This window comes from Bombina bombina, chromosome 1 (assembly GCF_027579735.1).
Source record: "Bombina bombina isolate aBomBom1 chromosome 1, aBomBom1.pri, whole genome shotgun sequence".
NCBI classification, from domain to species: Eukaryota; Metazoa; Chordata; class Amphibia; order Anura; family Bombinatoridae; genus Bombina; species Bombina bombina.
Genome location: NC_069499.1, coordinates 1,127,085,754 through 1,127,102,235, shown reverse-complemented (window position 1 = coordinate 1,127,102,235; position 16,482 = coordinate 1,127,085,754). Strand labels below are relative to the sequence as shown.

Genomic DNA, 16,482 nt, shown 5'->3' with positions numbered 1-16,482 from the left:
TGGGCCCTACGCCTAGGGTTGCCACCTTAGCCATGTTTTCCTGGACACCTATGAGCTAAACATGCTGCAGGGTTTGCAGGAAGGAACATGCATATTGATGTCCAGGTTCACTATTTGTGTGCTATCCAGGGGTGCAATTCATGTTCCCCTCTGCACACCCTGCAGCATGTGTAACTCATAAGTGTCCAGAACAACATGGCCAAGGTGACAACCCTACCTATGCCACTTACAGCTTTGCCAGACTGATCAAATCTTTTTCACAGGTGTTTTTTATTTTTCTACAGCAGCCACATAGATCTACGTTACTTTGTAACAAATGTAATTCGCTAAGCAAGCAAACATTTTTAAAAGGGATCAACATTAAATAATAAAAGTTGATTACAAAGTTTTATTTTTTATTATGCATAATGAAACATTTATGGGGAATCAAATTCTGAATTATAAAAAAAACTGAGCACTGTATTGCAAAAGATCTGCATACAAAATAAGGGCTAGACTACGAATGGAGTGGTAGTTTGTGCTTACGTTCAAGCGCTAAAACCGCTAAAATTATTTTTTCCTTCCTAAAATAGGGAGAGTCCATGGCTTCATTCCTTACTGTTAGGAAATACAACACCTGGCCACCAGGAGGAGGCAAAGACACCCCAGCCAAAGGCTTAAATATCCCTCCCACTTCCTCATTACCCCAGTCATTCTTTGCCTTTCGTCACGTTAGGAGGTGGAAGAGAAGTGGCAGAAGATTCGGAGAGTCCTGAAAAAGGGTATCAGCCCCTCGAAATAGGGCTGGAGTTTTAAGTAGTCATGTCAACCTCTCAGTGAGAGTATTGATGAAAGTTAGAGTCTGGAGATGCAGGGAAAGTTTTTCTGTGAAACAGACTACTGCTAACAGCTCCTAAGCAATCAGTGCTGACGAGTTTCACTGCCTGCTTTTTCTCACTCAAGTCCATGTCAGGAGCGCTGCTATAGTGTCACACTTGAGAAGTTGTGGTCTGTTCCACAGCATGGATCCTGGAGGTAAGATTGTTTCAATTTTTACACATAACACGCTATAACAGGGTCACAGTGTGGCTCCTTTATACCTTGATAGGATCCAGGGTTAATATCCTCTGAAGGGGGGTTATTGAACAGTTGGGGTTAATTAATAAGTGTATTAATTATTTACATGCTGCTTTGTGTGATTTTTTTCCTGGCTGATAGACTGTGTATTTTTGGCTGGAAAAAAACAGGTTTCACTTTTAAGTTTCACTTTCGTTTTTTAAAGTGTTGCACAGCTCCTATTACCTGCTGTACTTGTAATAACAGGAGAAGTACTGTCTTGCACTTCATGTGACTATGTTCATTTCCTCCATTCCGGCTGAGACTTGAATCGGAGGAGAGCGTTTCTTCTGTTAAAGGATTACTTTCTGTTATAATTTTTAAGCTAAACAACTAACATATTAAAGTTAATAAACATTAATTAAAACCTACTGACCTATATTTTCTCCAAATTGAAGTTTCATAACGTTCTAAAAGTTATATCTTTTATTCGCCGATGATGTCACGTTATCCTGCCCACTATTTTCAGCACTGCATGTTCAAAATACTTAAACCAATAAATTTGTGTTTAAAGCGTCATTTAGAAACCTAGGTATTGTAAACGGATTGGTACAGAGCAAAGGATTCCCACGGAGTGGGTTTGGAAAACAATTAAATTTGCAGACAAGATTTCTGATATACGGTAGAGATATGTTAATGAAATGCTATTGATAAAAAGCGTATTTGGGGTAGTTAGTTAGTAACAGGCATAGAAAATATTTACTTACAGTGGCCCTTTAACTGTCTGGGTCTAAGAGGTGGTAAGTGCCCCAGCTATTGGGAGTGTAAAGGTGCAGTTTTCTATAATAAAAAACATTTTTATTTGTGTCCTTCTGTGAGTATAACCTAAGCTATGGAGGACTTTGGCATGTTAGAAGGTACTCCTTCTGTATTAAATCATACCTGTTTATAATGTGAGGAGGCCGTGGTTTTCCCGCCCACTCAATTATGTTCCACATGCCTTAAAGGGACATTATACACAAAAAAATTTCTTTGTATAAATGTTTTGTAGATGATCTATTTATATAGCCCATAACGTTTTTTTGTTTTTTTTAAAAAATGTATAGTGTTGCTTATTTTTTAATAACAGTGATCTGATTTTCAGACTCCTAACCAAGCCCAAAGTTTTATGAGAATACCGTCAGCTACCTACTCCAGCTTGCTCCTGTTTGTGTAAAGGGTCTTTTCATATACAAAAGAAGGGGGAGGGGGGAGTGTCTTATTTCCCACTTGCAGTGGGCTTTCCAGCTACCTTTTCAACAGAGCTAAACTGAGAGCTTCTAAATAAGTTTTTTAACCGTTTTATACTGGATTTTTATATCAGTATCTGTGCATTTTATTCTTTATAGTAGTTTCTATTACATGCAGTTATATGAAAATGAGTGTATACTGTCCCTTTAACACTGTTATAAAGTCTAAGAAGGGAGACAAGCCTGCTAAGGCTCTTAGTCCCTCTGAGCCGTCTACCTCTCAGGACTTGGCGCACAATGATATTACTACCCTAGCTACATTATTCACTCCACATTCAGTTCCCTGTAGCACATCTAATCTTCCATCCGGAGGGGGCCTTCTTCCTGCGGACTTTGCTGCGCAGTTACAAACGGTGGTGTCTGCAACCCTCAGTGCATTACCTTGCTCTAACGAACGCAAGAGAAAAGTTAAACATAGCTCTCCTGACCCAGAGTCATCTAAATATTTATCAGATTTAGCTATAATGTCCCAGTTATCCGATGATGAGTTAACCTCTGTAGCTTCAGAGGGTGAACTTTCTGTGTCGGAGTCCTTAATGTCTAAGCCTCCTACTGCAGAGGAACCATCCATTAGATTTAAAATTGAGCACTTGCATTTTTTATTAAAGGAGGTTTTGTCTACGTTAGAGGTTCCAGAGGCTGCGCTGCCTGAAGAACCTATGATACTTAAATTAGACAGAGTTTACAAAGACTGGAAAGTTCCTGTGGCGGTTAAGATGGTGAACATTATTAAGAACGAATGGGCAATAATTGGTTCTTCCTTTTCCCTCTCGTCTATTTTTAAAAAGTTGTTCCTGATCCCGGACTCTTAACTGGATTTGTGGTGCTCCATTCCTAAGGTGGATGGTGCTATCTCTACGCTTGCTAAACGTTCTACTATACCTCTTGAGGATAGTTCTTCATTCAGAGAGCCGATGGATAAGAAAATAGAAACCTTTCTGAGAAAGATGTTTCAACATATGGGTTTTTTGTTTCCACCAGCGGCTACAGTTGCTGCGGTTGCCGGAGCAGCTACCTACTGGTGCGACTCTTTTTTCGGAACTCATTGAAGTGGAGTCTTCCCTCGAGGATATTCAAGACAGAAATAAAGCTCTGAGAATTGCTAATTCTTTTATCTATGATGCGAACATGCAAATTATTCACCTAAATGCAAAGGCCTCTGGCTTTGCGGTCCTAGCCCGCCGGGCACTCTGGTTGAAGACTTGGTCTGCAGATATGACTTCTATGTCCAGACTCCTTTCTCTTCCCTTCAAGAGAAAGATTTTATTTAGTCCAGGCCTGGACTCCATTATTTCTATGGTTACCGGAGGCAAGGGTGCCTTCCTACCACAAGATAAGAAGAACAACTCTAAGGGACGACAATCTTCTCATTTTCGTTCCTTTCATTCTGACAAATCCCAATGACAACAATACTCCTACAAGCCCGAGCAACCCAAGAGTACTTGGAACCCAGCTCAGTCCTGGAATAAATCCAAGCAGAATAGGAAGCCCGCCGAAAACAAATCAGCATGAAGGGGTGGCCCCCGATCCGGGATCGGATCGTGAAGGGGCAGACTGTCTCTTTTTTTCAGACGCCTAGTTCAAGGACGTACAGGATCTGTGGGTCCTGGAGGTGGTATCTCAGGGATACAAGATAGGCTTTAAATCTCATCCAAGGAGCAGATTCATTCTCTCGAATCTCTCTACCAGACCAGAAAAGAGGGATGCCTTTCTAGGGTGCATTTGGGATCTATCCTCTTTAGGAGTTGTTGTTCCGGTGCCTATCAAAGAAAGAGGTTTGGGGTTTTATTCAAACCTTTTCGTGGTCCCAAAGAAGGAGGGAACTTTCCGCCCAATTCTGGACCCCAAGATAATAAGAACAACTCTAAGGGACGACAATCTTCTCATTTTCGTTCCTTTCATTCTGACAAATCCCAATGACAACAATACTCCTACAAGCCCGAGCAACCCAAGAGTACTTGGAACCCAGCTCAGTCCTGGAATAAATCCAAGCAGAATAGGAAGCCCGCCGAAAACAAATCAGCATGAAGGGGTGGCCCCCGATCCGGGATCGGATCGTGAAGGGGCAGACTGTCTCTTTTTTTCAGACGCCTAGTTCAAGGACGTACAGGATCTGTGGGCCCTGGAGGTGGTATCTCAGGGATACAAGATAGGCTTTAAATCTCATCCAAGGAGCAGATTCATTCTCTCGAATCTCTCTACCAGACCAGAAAAGAGGGATGCCTTTCTAGGGTGCATTTGGGATCTATCCTCTTTAGGAGTTGTTGTTCCGGTGCCTATCAAAGAAAGAGGTTTGGGGTTTTATTCAAACCTTTTCGTGGTCCCAAAGAAGGAGGGAACTTTCCGCCCAATTCTGGACCCTAAGTGCTTAAACAAATTTCTCAGTGTCCCTTCTTTCAAGATGGAGACGATAAGGTCCATCCTTCCTTTGATTCAGTAGGGCCAGTTTATGACCACTATAGATCTGAAGGATGCTTACCTTTATGTTCCAATCCACAGGGAACACTTTCAGTTCCTGAGGTTTGCATTCCTGGACCAGCAGTTCCAGTTCATTGCCCTTTTGTTTGGCCTCTCTACTGCTCCAAGAATCTTTATGAAGGTTCTGGGGGCTCTTCTACCCATTGCTAGAACTCAGGGTATTGCAGTAACCCCATACTTGGACATATTCTGGTGCAAGAACCATCCTTTCATCTTGCGGAAGAATTCTCTGAGTCCCTTCTCAGTCTTCTTTGATCACATGGAATGAAGATAAACTTGGAAAAGAGTTCTCTTATCCCAAGTACCAGGTTGGAACTCCTGGGTACTATAATAGACTCCATATACATGAGGATATTTCGAACAGACCAGAGACGTTGCAAGCTAACTTCGGCATGTCTTTCCCTCCGGACCTCCTTGGGTCCCTCTGTGTCTCAGTGTATGGAGGTGATTGGTCTCATGGCGTCCTGCATGGACATCATTCCTTTTGCCAGGTTCCGTCTCAGATCTTTACAACTGTGCATGCTGAGGCAGTGGAACAGCGATCATTCAGATCTGTCTCAACAGATTTTATTAGACAGTCGGTCAAGAGAATCGCTCTCTTGGTGGCTCTGTCCAGATAATCTGTCCTGAGAGACATGCTTCTTAAGACCATCCTTGGAGATTGTGACTATGGACGCAAGCCTATCCAGATAGGGAGCTGTTTGGGGTGCCAGGAAGGCACAAGGGTTGTGGACTCAAGAGGAGTCCTCCCTCCCGATCAATATTTTGGAACTACGGGCAATCTTCAAGGCCTTAAAGGCTTGGCCACTTCTGGGTTTGTCTCAGTTTATCAGATTCCATTCAGACAATATAACCTTGGTGGCTTACATCAACCATCAGGGGGGAACGAGAAGTTCCTTGGTGATGAAGGAAGTATCTTAGATTCTGGAGTGGGCAGAGGTCCACAGCTGTTCGCTGTCAGCGATCCACATTCTGGGTGTGGACAACTGGGAAGCAGATTTTCTCAGCAGGCAATCCTCCCATCCAGGGGAATAGTCTCTCCATCCCAAGGTGTTTGAAGAGATATGCAGCAAGTGGGGGATGCTGGAGATAGATCTCAGGGCGCCGTGTCTCAATACCAAGCTACACAGGTATGGGTCGAGGGATCCCCAAGCAGATCTAATAGATGCACTAGCAGTGTCCTGGAGGTTCAAACTCATATATATTTTTCCTCCATTACCGCTTCTTCCTCGATTAGTGGCCCGCATCAAGCAGGAGCGGGTATCAGTAATCCTGATTGCTCCATCGTGGCCGCGAAGGACGGGGTTCACGGATCTAGTGGGATGTCCTTATCTCCTCCGTGGAAGTTACCTTGTCGCAGAGACCTGCTGATACAATGTCCTTTTGTTCATAAAAATCTAGATTCTATGAGACTGACTGCGTGGAGATTGAACGCTTAGTCTTAGCCAAGAGAGGTTTCTCTGAGAGTGTCATTGATACTCTTATTCAAGCTCGTAAACCAGTTACTCGGCGTATCTACCACAAGGTGTGGAGGACCTACTTTTTCTGGTGTGAAGAGCGTGGTTTTTCCTGGCATCGAGTTAAGGTTGCCAAGATCTTATCTTTTCTCCAGGATGGGCTGGAAAGGGGCCTTTCTGCTAGTTCCCTGAGGGGACAGATTTTGGACCTGTCGGTTTTATTGCACAAGAGACTGGCTGAGCTTCCAGACGTGCAGTCCTTTGTTAAGGCTCTGATTAGGATCAGACCTGTGTTTAGATATGGGGTTCCTCCTTGGAGCCTAAATCTTGTTCAGGTTTTGCAACAGGTTCAATTTGAGCCTCTGCATTCCATTAACATTAAATTGTTATCTTGGAAGGTTCTCTTTTTATTGGCTATTGCCTCTGTGGTCCTCTGGGTTTCTGAGATCTCTGCTTTGCAATGTGAGCCCCCTTATCTGATTTTTCATGCAGATAAGGCAGTTTTACGTACTAAATTAGGTTTTCTTCCTACGGTTGTGTCAGATCGCAACATCAATCAGGAGATTGTGGTTCCTTCCTTGTGTACTAATCCTTCTTCATCGAAGGAACGCTTCACAACCTCACAATTTGTATGTGGTTCGCACCTTGAAGTTGTATCTTCAGGCTACTAAGGAGTTTAGACAATCTTCCTCCTTGTTTGATGTCTATTTGGGGAAGCGTAAGGAGCAGAAGAATACTTCAACTTTCCTATCTTTTTGGTTGAGGAGTGTCATCCGTTTAGCTGGACAGTGGGACATCGTCCTCCTGAGAGGATTAGGGCTCATTCCACTAGAGCAGTGGCTTCCTCTCAGGCCTCTATGGATCAGATTTGTAAGGTCCTCCTTACATACTATTTCAAAATTTTACAAGTTTGATGTTTTTACTTCCGCTGAAGCAGCTTTCGGGAGAAAAGTTTTGCAGGCTGTGATGCCCTCAGAATAGGGTCCGCCTCTTCCTTTTTGTTCCTTCCCATTATTCATTCAATGTCCTCTGGAGCTAGGGTATAGTTTTCCCAACAGTAAGGAATGAAGCCGTGGACTCTCCCTATCTTAGGCCTAGATTTGGAGTTTGGCGGTAGCCGTGAAAACCAGCGTTAGAGGCTCCGAACGCTGGTTTTAGGCTAACTCCGGTATTTGGAGTCACTCAAAATAGGGTCTAACGCTCACTTGTCAGCCGCGACTTTTCCATACCGCAGATCCCCTTACGTCAATTGCGTATCCTATCTTTTCAATGGGATCTTTCTAACTCCGGTATTTAGAGTCGTGTCTGAAGTGAGCGTTAGACATCTAACGACAAAACTCCAGCCGCAGGAAAAAAGTCAGTAGTTAAGAGCTTTCTGGGCTAACGCCGGTTTATAAAGCTCTTAACTACTGTGCTCTAAAGTACACTAACACCCATAAACTACCTATGTACCCCTAAACCGAGGTCCCCCCACATCGCCACCACTTGATTAAAAAATTTTAACCCCTAATCTGCCGACCGCCACCTACGTTATCCTTATGTACCCCTAATTTGCTGCCCCTAACACCGCCGACCCCTGTATTATATTTATTAACCCCTAACCTGCCCCCCACAACGTCGCCTCCACCTACCTACACTTATTAACCCCTAATCTGCCGACCGCAAAGCGCCGCCACCTACGTTATCCTTATGTACCCCTAATCTGCTGCCCCTAACACCGCCGACCCCTATATTATATTTATTAACCCCTAATCTGCCCCCCACAACGTTGCAGCCAGCTACCTACAATAATTAACCCCTAATCTGCCGACCGCAAAGCGCCGCCACCTACGTTATCCTTATGTACCCCTAATCTGCTGCCCCTAACACCTAATCTGCCGACCGGAGCTCACCGCTATTCTAATAAATGTATTAACCCCTAAAGATAAGTCTAACCCTAACACTAACACCCCCCTAAGTTAAATATAATTTACATCTAACGAAATTAATTATCTCTTATTAAATAAATTATTCCTATTTAAAGCTAAATACTTACCTGTAAAATAAATCCTAATATAGCTACAATATAAATTATACTTATATTATAGCTATTTTAGGATTAATATTTATTTGACAGGCAACTTTGTAATTATTTTAACCAGGTACAATAGCTATTAAATAGTTAAGAACTATTTAATAGTTACCTAGTTAAAATAATTACAAAATTACCTGTAAAATAAATCCTAACCTAAGTTACAATTAAACCTAACACTATACTATCATTAAATTAATTAAATAAAATACCTACAATTACCTACAATTAAACCTAACACTACACTATCAATAAATAAATTAAATACAATTCCTACAAATAACTACAATGAAATAAACTAACTAAAGTACAAAAAATAAAAAAGAACTAAGTTACAAAAAATAAAAAAATATTTACAAACATAAGAAAAATATTACAACAATTTTAAACTAATTACACCTACTCTAAGCCCCCTAATAAAATAACAAAGACCCCCAAGATAAAAAATGCCCTACCCTATTCTAAATTACTAAAGTTCAAAGCTCTTTTACCTTACCAGCCCTGAACAAGGCCCTTTGCGGGGCATGCCCCAAGAAGTTCAGCTCTTTTGCCTGTAAAAAAAAACATACAATACCCCCCCCCAACATTACAACCCACCACCCACATACCCCTAATCTAACCCAAACCCCCCTTAAATAAACCTAACACTAAGCCCCTGAAGATCTTCCTACCTTATCTTCACCATACCAGGTTCACCGATCCGTCCTGAAGAGCTCCTCCGATGTCCTGATCCAAGCCCAAGCGGGGGCTGAAGAGGTCCATGATCCGGCTGAAGTCTTCATCCAAGCGGGAGCTGAAGAGGTCCATGATCCGGATGAAGTCTTCATCCAAGCGGGAGCTGAAGAGGTCCATGATCCGGATGAAGTCTTCTATCAACGGCATCTTCAATCTTCTTTCTTCGGGAGCCATCATCTTCCATCCGACGCGGAACATCCTCTTCTCCAGACACCTACTAGCCGAATGACGGTTCCTTTAAGGGACGTCATCCAAGATGGCGTCCCTCGAATTCCGATTGGCTGATAGGATTCTATCAGCCAATCGGAATTAAGGTAGGAATATTCTGATTGGCTGATGGAATCAGCCAATCAGAATCAAGTTCAATCCGATTGACTGATCCAATCAGCCAATCAGATTGAGCTTGCATTCTATTGGCTGATCGGAACAGCCAATAGAATGCGAGCTCAATCTGATTGGCTGATTGGATCAGCCAATCGGATTGAACTTGATTCTGATTGGCTGATTCCATCAGCCAATCAGAATATTCCTACCTTAATTCCGATTGGCTGACAGAATCCTATCAGCCAATCGGAATTCGAGGGACGCCATCTTGGATGACGTCCCTTAAAGGAACCGTCATTCGGCTAGTAGGCGTCGGGAGAAGAGGATGTTCCGCGTCGGATGGAAGATGATGGCTCCCGAAGAAAGAAGATTGAAGATGCCATTGATAGAAGACTTCATCCGGATCATGGACCTCTTCAGCTCCTGCTTGGATGAAGACTTCATCCGGATCATAGACCTCTTCAGCTCCCGCTTGGATGAAGACTTCAGCTGGATCATGGACCTCTTCAGCCCCCCGCTTGGGCTTGGATCAGGACATCGGAGGAGCTCTTCAGGACGGATCGGTGAACCTGGTATGGTGAAGATAAGGTAGGAAGATCTTCAGGGGCTTAGTGTTAGGTTTATTTAAGGGGGGTTTGGGTTAGATTAGGGGTATGTGGGTGGTGGGTTGTAATGTTGGGGGGGGTATTGTATGGTTTTTTTTTTACAGGCAAAAGAGCTGAACTTCTTGGGGCATGCCCCGCAAAGGGCCCTGTTCAGGGCTGGTAAGGTAAAAGAGCTTTGAACTTTAGTAATTTAGAATAGGGTAGGGCATTTTTTATTTTGGGGGTCTTTGTTATTTTATTAGGGGGCTTAGAGTAGGTGTAATTAGTTTAAAATTGTTGTAATATTTTTCTTATGTTTGTAAATATTTTTTTATTTTTTGTAACTTAGTTCTTTTTTATTTTTTGTACTTTAGTTAGTTTATTTCATTGTAGTTATTTGTAGGAATTGTATTTAATTTATTTATTGATAGTGTAGTGTTAGGTTTAATTGTAGGTAATTGTAGGTATTTTATTTAATTAATGTAATGATAGTATAGTGTTAGGTTTAATTGTAACTTAGGTTAGGATTTATTTTACAGGTAATTTTGTAATTATTTTAACTAGGTAACTATTAAATAGTTCTTAACTATTTAATAGCTATTGTACCTGGTTAAAATAATTACAAAGTTGCCTGTCAAATAAATATTAATCCTAAAATAGCTATAATATAATTATAATTTATATTGTAGCTATATTAGGATTTATTTTACAGGTAAGTATTTAGCTTTAAATAGGAATAATTTATTTAATAAGAGATAATTAATTTCGTTAGATTTAAATTATATTTAATTTAGGGGGGTGTTAGTGTTAGGGTTAGACTTAGCTTTAGGGGTTAATACATTTATTAGAATAGCGGTGAGCTCCAGTCGGCAGATTAGGGGTTAATAATTGAAGTTAGGTGTCGGCGATGTTAGGGAGGGCAGATTAGGGGTTAATACTATTTATTATAGGGTTAGTGAGGCGGATTAGGGGTTAATAACTTTATTATAGTAGCGCTCAGGTCCGCTCGGCAGATTAGGAGTTAATAAGTGTAGGCAGGTGGAGGCGACGTTGTGGGGGGCAGATTAGGGGTTAATAAATATAATATAGGGGTCGGCGATGTTAGGGCAGCAGATTAGGGGTACATAGGGATAATGTAAGTAGCGGCGGTTTACGGAGCGGCAGATTAGGGGTTAATAATAATATGCAGGGGTCAGCGATAGCGGGGGCGGCAGATTAGGGGTTAATAAGTGTAAGGTTAGGGGTGTTTAGACTCGGGGTACATGCTAGAGTGTTAGGTGCAGACGTAGGAAGTGTTTCCGCATAGCAAACAATGGGGCTGCGTTAGGAGCTGAACGCGGCTTTTTTGCAGGTGTTAGGTTTTTTTTCAGCTCAAACAGCCCCATTGTTTTCTATGGGAGAATCGTGCACGAGCACGTTTTTGAGGCTGACCGCTTGCGTAAGCAACTCTGGTATCGAGAGTTGAAGCTGCGTTAAATATGCTCTACGCTCCTTTTTTGGAGCCTAACGCTGCCTTTATGTGGAATCTCAATACCAGAGTTATTTTTATGGTGCGGCCAGAAAAAAGCCGGCGTTAGCTACGCGGGTCTTTACCGACAAAACTCCAAATCTAGGCCACAGGAAGGAAAACATAATTTATGCTTACCAGATAAATTATTTTCCTTCCGGATAGGAAGAGTCCACGGCCCCCGCCCATTTTTTTCTCGTCTATGGGCGGTCCCCTATTATTTATTTTATTCTTCTGGCACCATTTATACCCTGATGTTTCTCCTACTTTTCCTTGTTCCCTCGGCAGAATGACTGGGGTAATGAGGAAGTGGGAGGGATATTTAAGCCTTTGGCTGGGGTGTCTTTGCCTCCTCCTGGTGGCCAGGTGTTGTATTTCCCAACAGTAAGGAATGAAGCTGTGGACTCTCCCTATCCGGAAGGAAAGGAATTTATCTAGTAAGCATAAATTTATGTTTTTGCACTTAGCGATTCGCGCTCGTATTACGAGTTAAAAGTAAAAAGTTTGCACTCTCGCGTTTGCAAAGTCATGGTAACAAATAGACTTTGAGAAGTCACAAGCGCCCAAAAGTCGCACAAACACGATTGTGGTTATTTAAAAGCGTAACATAAGAAGAAGATATTGCGTGTTTCATAATCCAATGTTCTGCACATAACAGAATATGTTCTGTTTATTCTTAAAGAGACATTTAAATAAATATCTGTTGGATTTTTGCACAAATATATATATTTATACCTTGTATATATTATACACAATATAAAACTTTATTAAATATGAATATTGCATAAATATAATATTTTATGTTTTCATCTACTTGACTACAAAAGGCTCCAATGCACATATATATATATATATATATATATATATACACACACACACACACACGTGTACATATGTATTTATGTGTTTATATGTGTATGTATGCCTGTAAATACACATATACACATAAATACATATGTGCACACATAAAAAAAAAAAATATATATATATATATATATATATATATATATACATACAGGTAGCCCTCAGTTTACGCCGGGGTTAGGTTCCAGAAGGAATGGTTGTAAATCGAAACCATTGTAAATTGAAACCCAGTTTATAATGTAAGTCAATGGGAAGTGAGGGAGATAGGTTCCAGGCCCCTCTCAAAATTGTCATAAGTAACACCTAATACATTATTTTTAAAGCTTTGAAATGAAGACTTTAAATGCTAAACAGCATTATAAACCTAATAAAATAATCACACAACACAGAATATATAATTAAACTAAGTTAAATGAACAAAAACATTTGCTAAACAGCATTATAAACCTAATAAAATAATCACACAACACAGACTAAACTTGCATTTTTCTGCAAACAGTTCTTTCTATGCATTCCAATCTGGACTGATTTATAGACAGGAAGATCTTGTTCCTTTAAAATCTGCTCGATTGCTCAGGTCTGGTTAAACTGATTAATTTCAGCTTGCTTGGCTGCGCTGCAACACAAGCGGACAGCTCCACTTACTGGCTATTTTAATAAATGCACTGCTTCTCAATGCTTTTCAATAGTAGTCACATGACTGGAAAAAAAGGTTGTTATTCTGAAACGGTGTAAATTGAACCGTTGTAAAACGAGGGCCACCTGTGTATATATATATATATATATATATATATATACACACACACACATACCTAGAAATCTGTAGGAATGTTAAAGCCCTTATATCTTTTCTTTTTTAATAATTTTTATGAGATACTGTTGTTATGAGCTCTGAAGTCGCATCAATCACTCTAGCATAAATCAAGATTGGGCTCATGCGTTCACATTTATTTTCAACTTGTAATATGGAGGGAATTTAGCTTGCACGCAACTGGCCTTGAAAAACCCCATATCGCTTGCTTGCAGACGACAGCACTCTACTTGTAATCTAGCCCTAAATGTTTTATACAAAAATAAATAAATACATTTTTTAGCAAATTTTATATTATTTTTCTCTTTCTCAGAAAAGTCCTTGGACATAAGCCTCTTTAGTATGTTTAGCTTACCTCCCCTGCTGAATAATTATTATTTTTAGAAACTACAATATTCCTTTTAGGAATGTAGATGAATAAATTAGTCCTTTCTTTCCTCATGCTTAATCAGTTTTCCTCACATCTCTAACTCCTAGGCCTCAGAAGGCGTTTTGGCATGGCTCTAGCAGAATTGGAACCCCTGTACGTAAGAGAAATTGTGGAGACTGGAGGAGTTACACTAATAAAGATGGTCTTGGATCGGCCATAAATCAGGGCCTGCTCCTGGATCCTGAGTCCTACAGCTGCAGCCAGTCACTAGCTGTTTTGTGCATCGAAATAGCTTTTCCCTATCTGTATATGTGGTGAAAACAAGATACTTGAAAGACTTGTCATTGTACCAGCAGTGATTAAGGGGTTTTGTTCCCCTCCTAAAAAGTTACTGAGAGGCCAAAACTTTAGTCATGGGAGAAGAGCCATTAAGTTCTCCACAGACAAAACGGTTTTATTCCTTTGTATTAAACTTTAGATTTTTATTATTTTTTAGCTTTTGAAGATAAAACATACGTTAAAACTTCAGGTGACCACTCCTGATGTTTATAACATATTTTATTTTAAACCACAATAGATATAGAGGCCTATTTATCAAAGCGTCAACTGAAAATACGCTGGAATTGTTGTAATTGTCGCAAGATTGATCCGCCATATATTATCAAAGCGTCAAGATCGTCAAATGTTGAAATTTTTGACGTAACATACGATCCCGCGATCTCAATCCGACGCAGATCGATGCGAGTTGAAAACCCGTGGAATTCAAGCTGAATTGTGTTTATTCACCTTCCTATTCGACACTGTTTGAAGCTCTTACGAAGTTATCAAAAATTCAGCAGTTACGCTCGCGTCTTTTCTGATGCAGCGTACCTACCCTTGAGGTCGCGGATGCCATAGAACTCAATGGGAGTCGGAAAACACTGAAATCTTATGTTCGATGCTGCAAGAGAATGAAGCATATCACCTAATAAAAGTCAATTACAAACTATTAAATATGTATACCCTTCAAAAATCAAACAGTATTATTGCTCCACATTTGGTGCACTAGTAGATATAGGGATACAAATTAAAAATACATTACTACTGATGAATTATGCTACAACTTTGTCTCTCATTACAAATCAAGGGGACAATATTATTTCTACATATTTGGTGCAAAGTTTTGCTCCAAACTTGTCGCACTAATAGAAATACATAATATAGCTAACTTCCTTTTTATTTTTTTGAAAAATCTATGTGCACCATGTTTAAGCCATGTAATACAAGTCCCACTCTCCACTTCGCGCCATATTTGACTCAACACTTTTCACACCAATTATGACGCAAACTCCTAAATAACCCACACACTAGTGAATTTTTCCACCACTTTTGATTGGAATATGCATAATCACATGATTTATGACATTAGCCAATCTGATTCAAATATACATTATAAACTATCACTAACAAATCAAATTGCTTGATACTTCTGTCATTGATCACTCATCAGAACTGCCAAAAAAAAAGAAAGTGCCATTTGTTACATTGTGTATTATACTTTGAAAGTATGTGCCCAGCCACATTAAGAAGTAAACAAAACTGCTTTTAAAATGAGCGGGTATGTGTATTTAAATTATATAGATCAAGAGTTGCTCAAGACTTAGTTCTTAACCTAATGCCGCCTAGACTTAGTTCTTAACCTAAGGCCGCCTCCTCTGCTATTTTATTGCCTACAGGCTCGCTACACACAGTAAACACAAGCACACACTGTGTAACTGTACAGGGCAGGCAATAAAATATCAGAGGAGTAGGGCGGCATTAGATGAAGCCACGCCACACTGACTGTACAGTGTACACAGCTAGCCTATAGAAAATACACTGAGTCCTCTGACTCTGTCAGCGTGCAAATGCTGTTGACTGCACTGCCCTGCCCTTCCCTTCCCTACCTGAGTTAAGCCGGTTCAGCCCCCTCCAGTCCTCAGGCTCCTCTCCACTGATCATCACATCCAAAAGTTATCGGGGCTTGCTAGACAGGAAGGCGGACTGGCGGTCAGCTTGTCAAAAACGTCACGTGACATGGCAAAAAGACGGTCACGTGACAACCGCGCTGTCAAAATTTGAATTTTTTTGTTCTTAAATCCTCGGCACATATTTAGTGCAACAAAGAAGTGCCGCCCCCCAAAATCTGTCGCTCTAGGCACCGGCCTCATTGGCCTATGCATTAATACGCCCCTGACACACACACACACACACACACACATATATATATATGTGTGTGTGTGTGTATATACATACTAAAATATGTATGTCCAATCTTAAAAAGAATTCTAATAATTCACTCTCCACTTTGCACCAAATATGTCGCTACTTGCTATATTCGCAATTAGTCCTGCTCAGAAAAAGAATACATTTACACTATATACAATAATTTGCTAAAGAGAAATGTGCTTGTTCGTGGACAGTATTGAAATGGTATAAATAAAGTTGGGAAAAGCACAAATAGCTGCAACATCGATGACTGTTAGTTAACACCAGTCCGATGCTCTTCGCACCGTACATGACGCGCGTGTTTTTGATGGCTTTTTTGATAAATAAGGAGATCGTATTCAGATCCGCAGCTGCAATGTTTGGCGAGCGTATTGACGCCCGCGAATGCAACATAGTTGACGCTTTGATAAATAGGCCTCATAAAGTGTTATGGTATTCTTTTACGCATGTGCATCAGTATGATATAAGACATTTTATAAATTAATAAACATAAAATTCATTGTAGACTTTATAATATTTAATTTTATCTTATATTTTTTGTACTGTAATTCTTTTCAAATTAAAATGTATACATGTAACACATTTAAAGTGAAAGTCAACCATAGCATTTTGGAAACGCAAGGGTTGACTGTTGAAACAAATAAAGGGCACTTTTATTCATGAAGTATAAGATACTTCATGCAGAAAGTGCCTTTATTCGTGTCAACCGA

The 16,482-nt window shown here is 40.5% G+C and overlaps 1 protein-coding gene across 1 annotated transcript in view; it reads left to right on the top strand.

The window, feature by feature from the left end:
• Positions 1 to 16,276, top strand: part of LOC128645416 (collagen alpha-1(XI) chain-like) — a 256,246-nt gene extending 239,970 nt beyond the window's left edge. The window contains exon 24 of the mRNA XM_053698409.1: positions 13,633 to 16,276. Within this exon, the coding sequence (XP_053554384.1) occupies positions 13,633 to 13,843 (211 nt within the window). The 3' untranslated portion in view covers positions 13,844 to 16,276. The remainder of the gene's footprint in view (positions 1 to 13,632) is intronic.
• Positions 16,277 to 16,482: the final 206 nt, after the last annotated feature.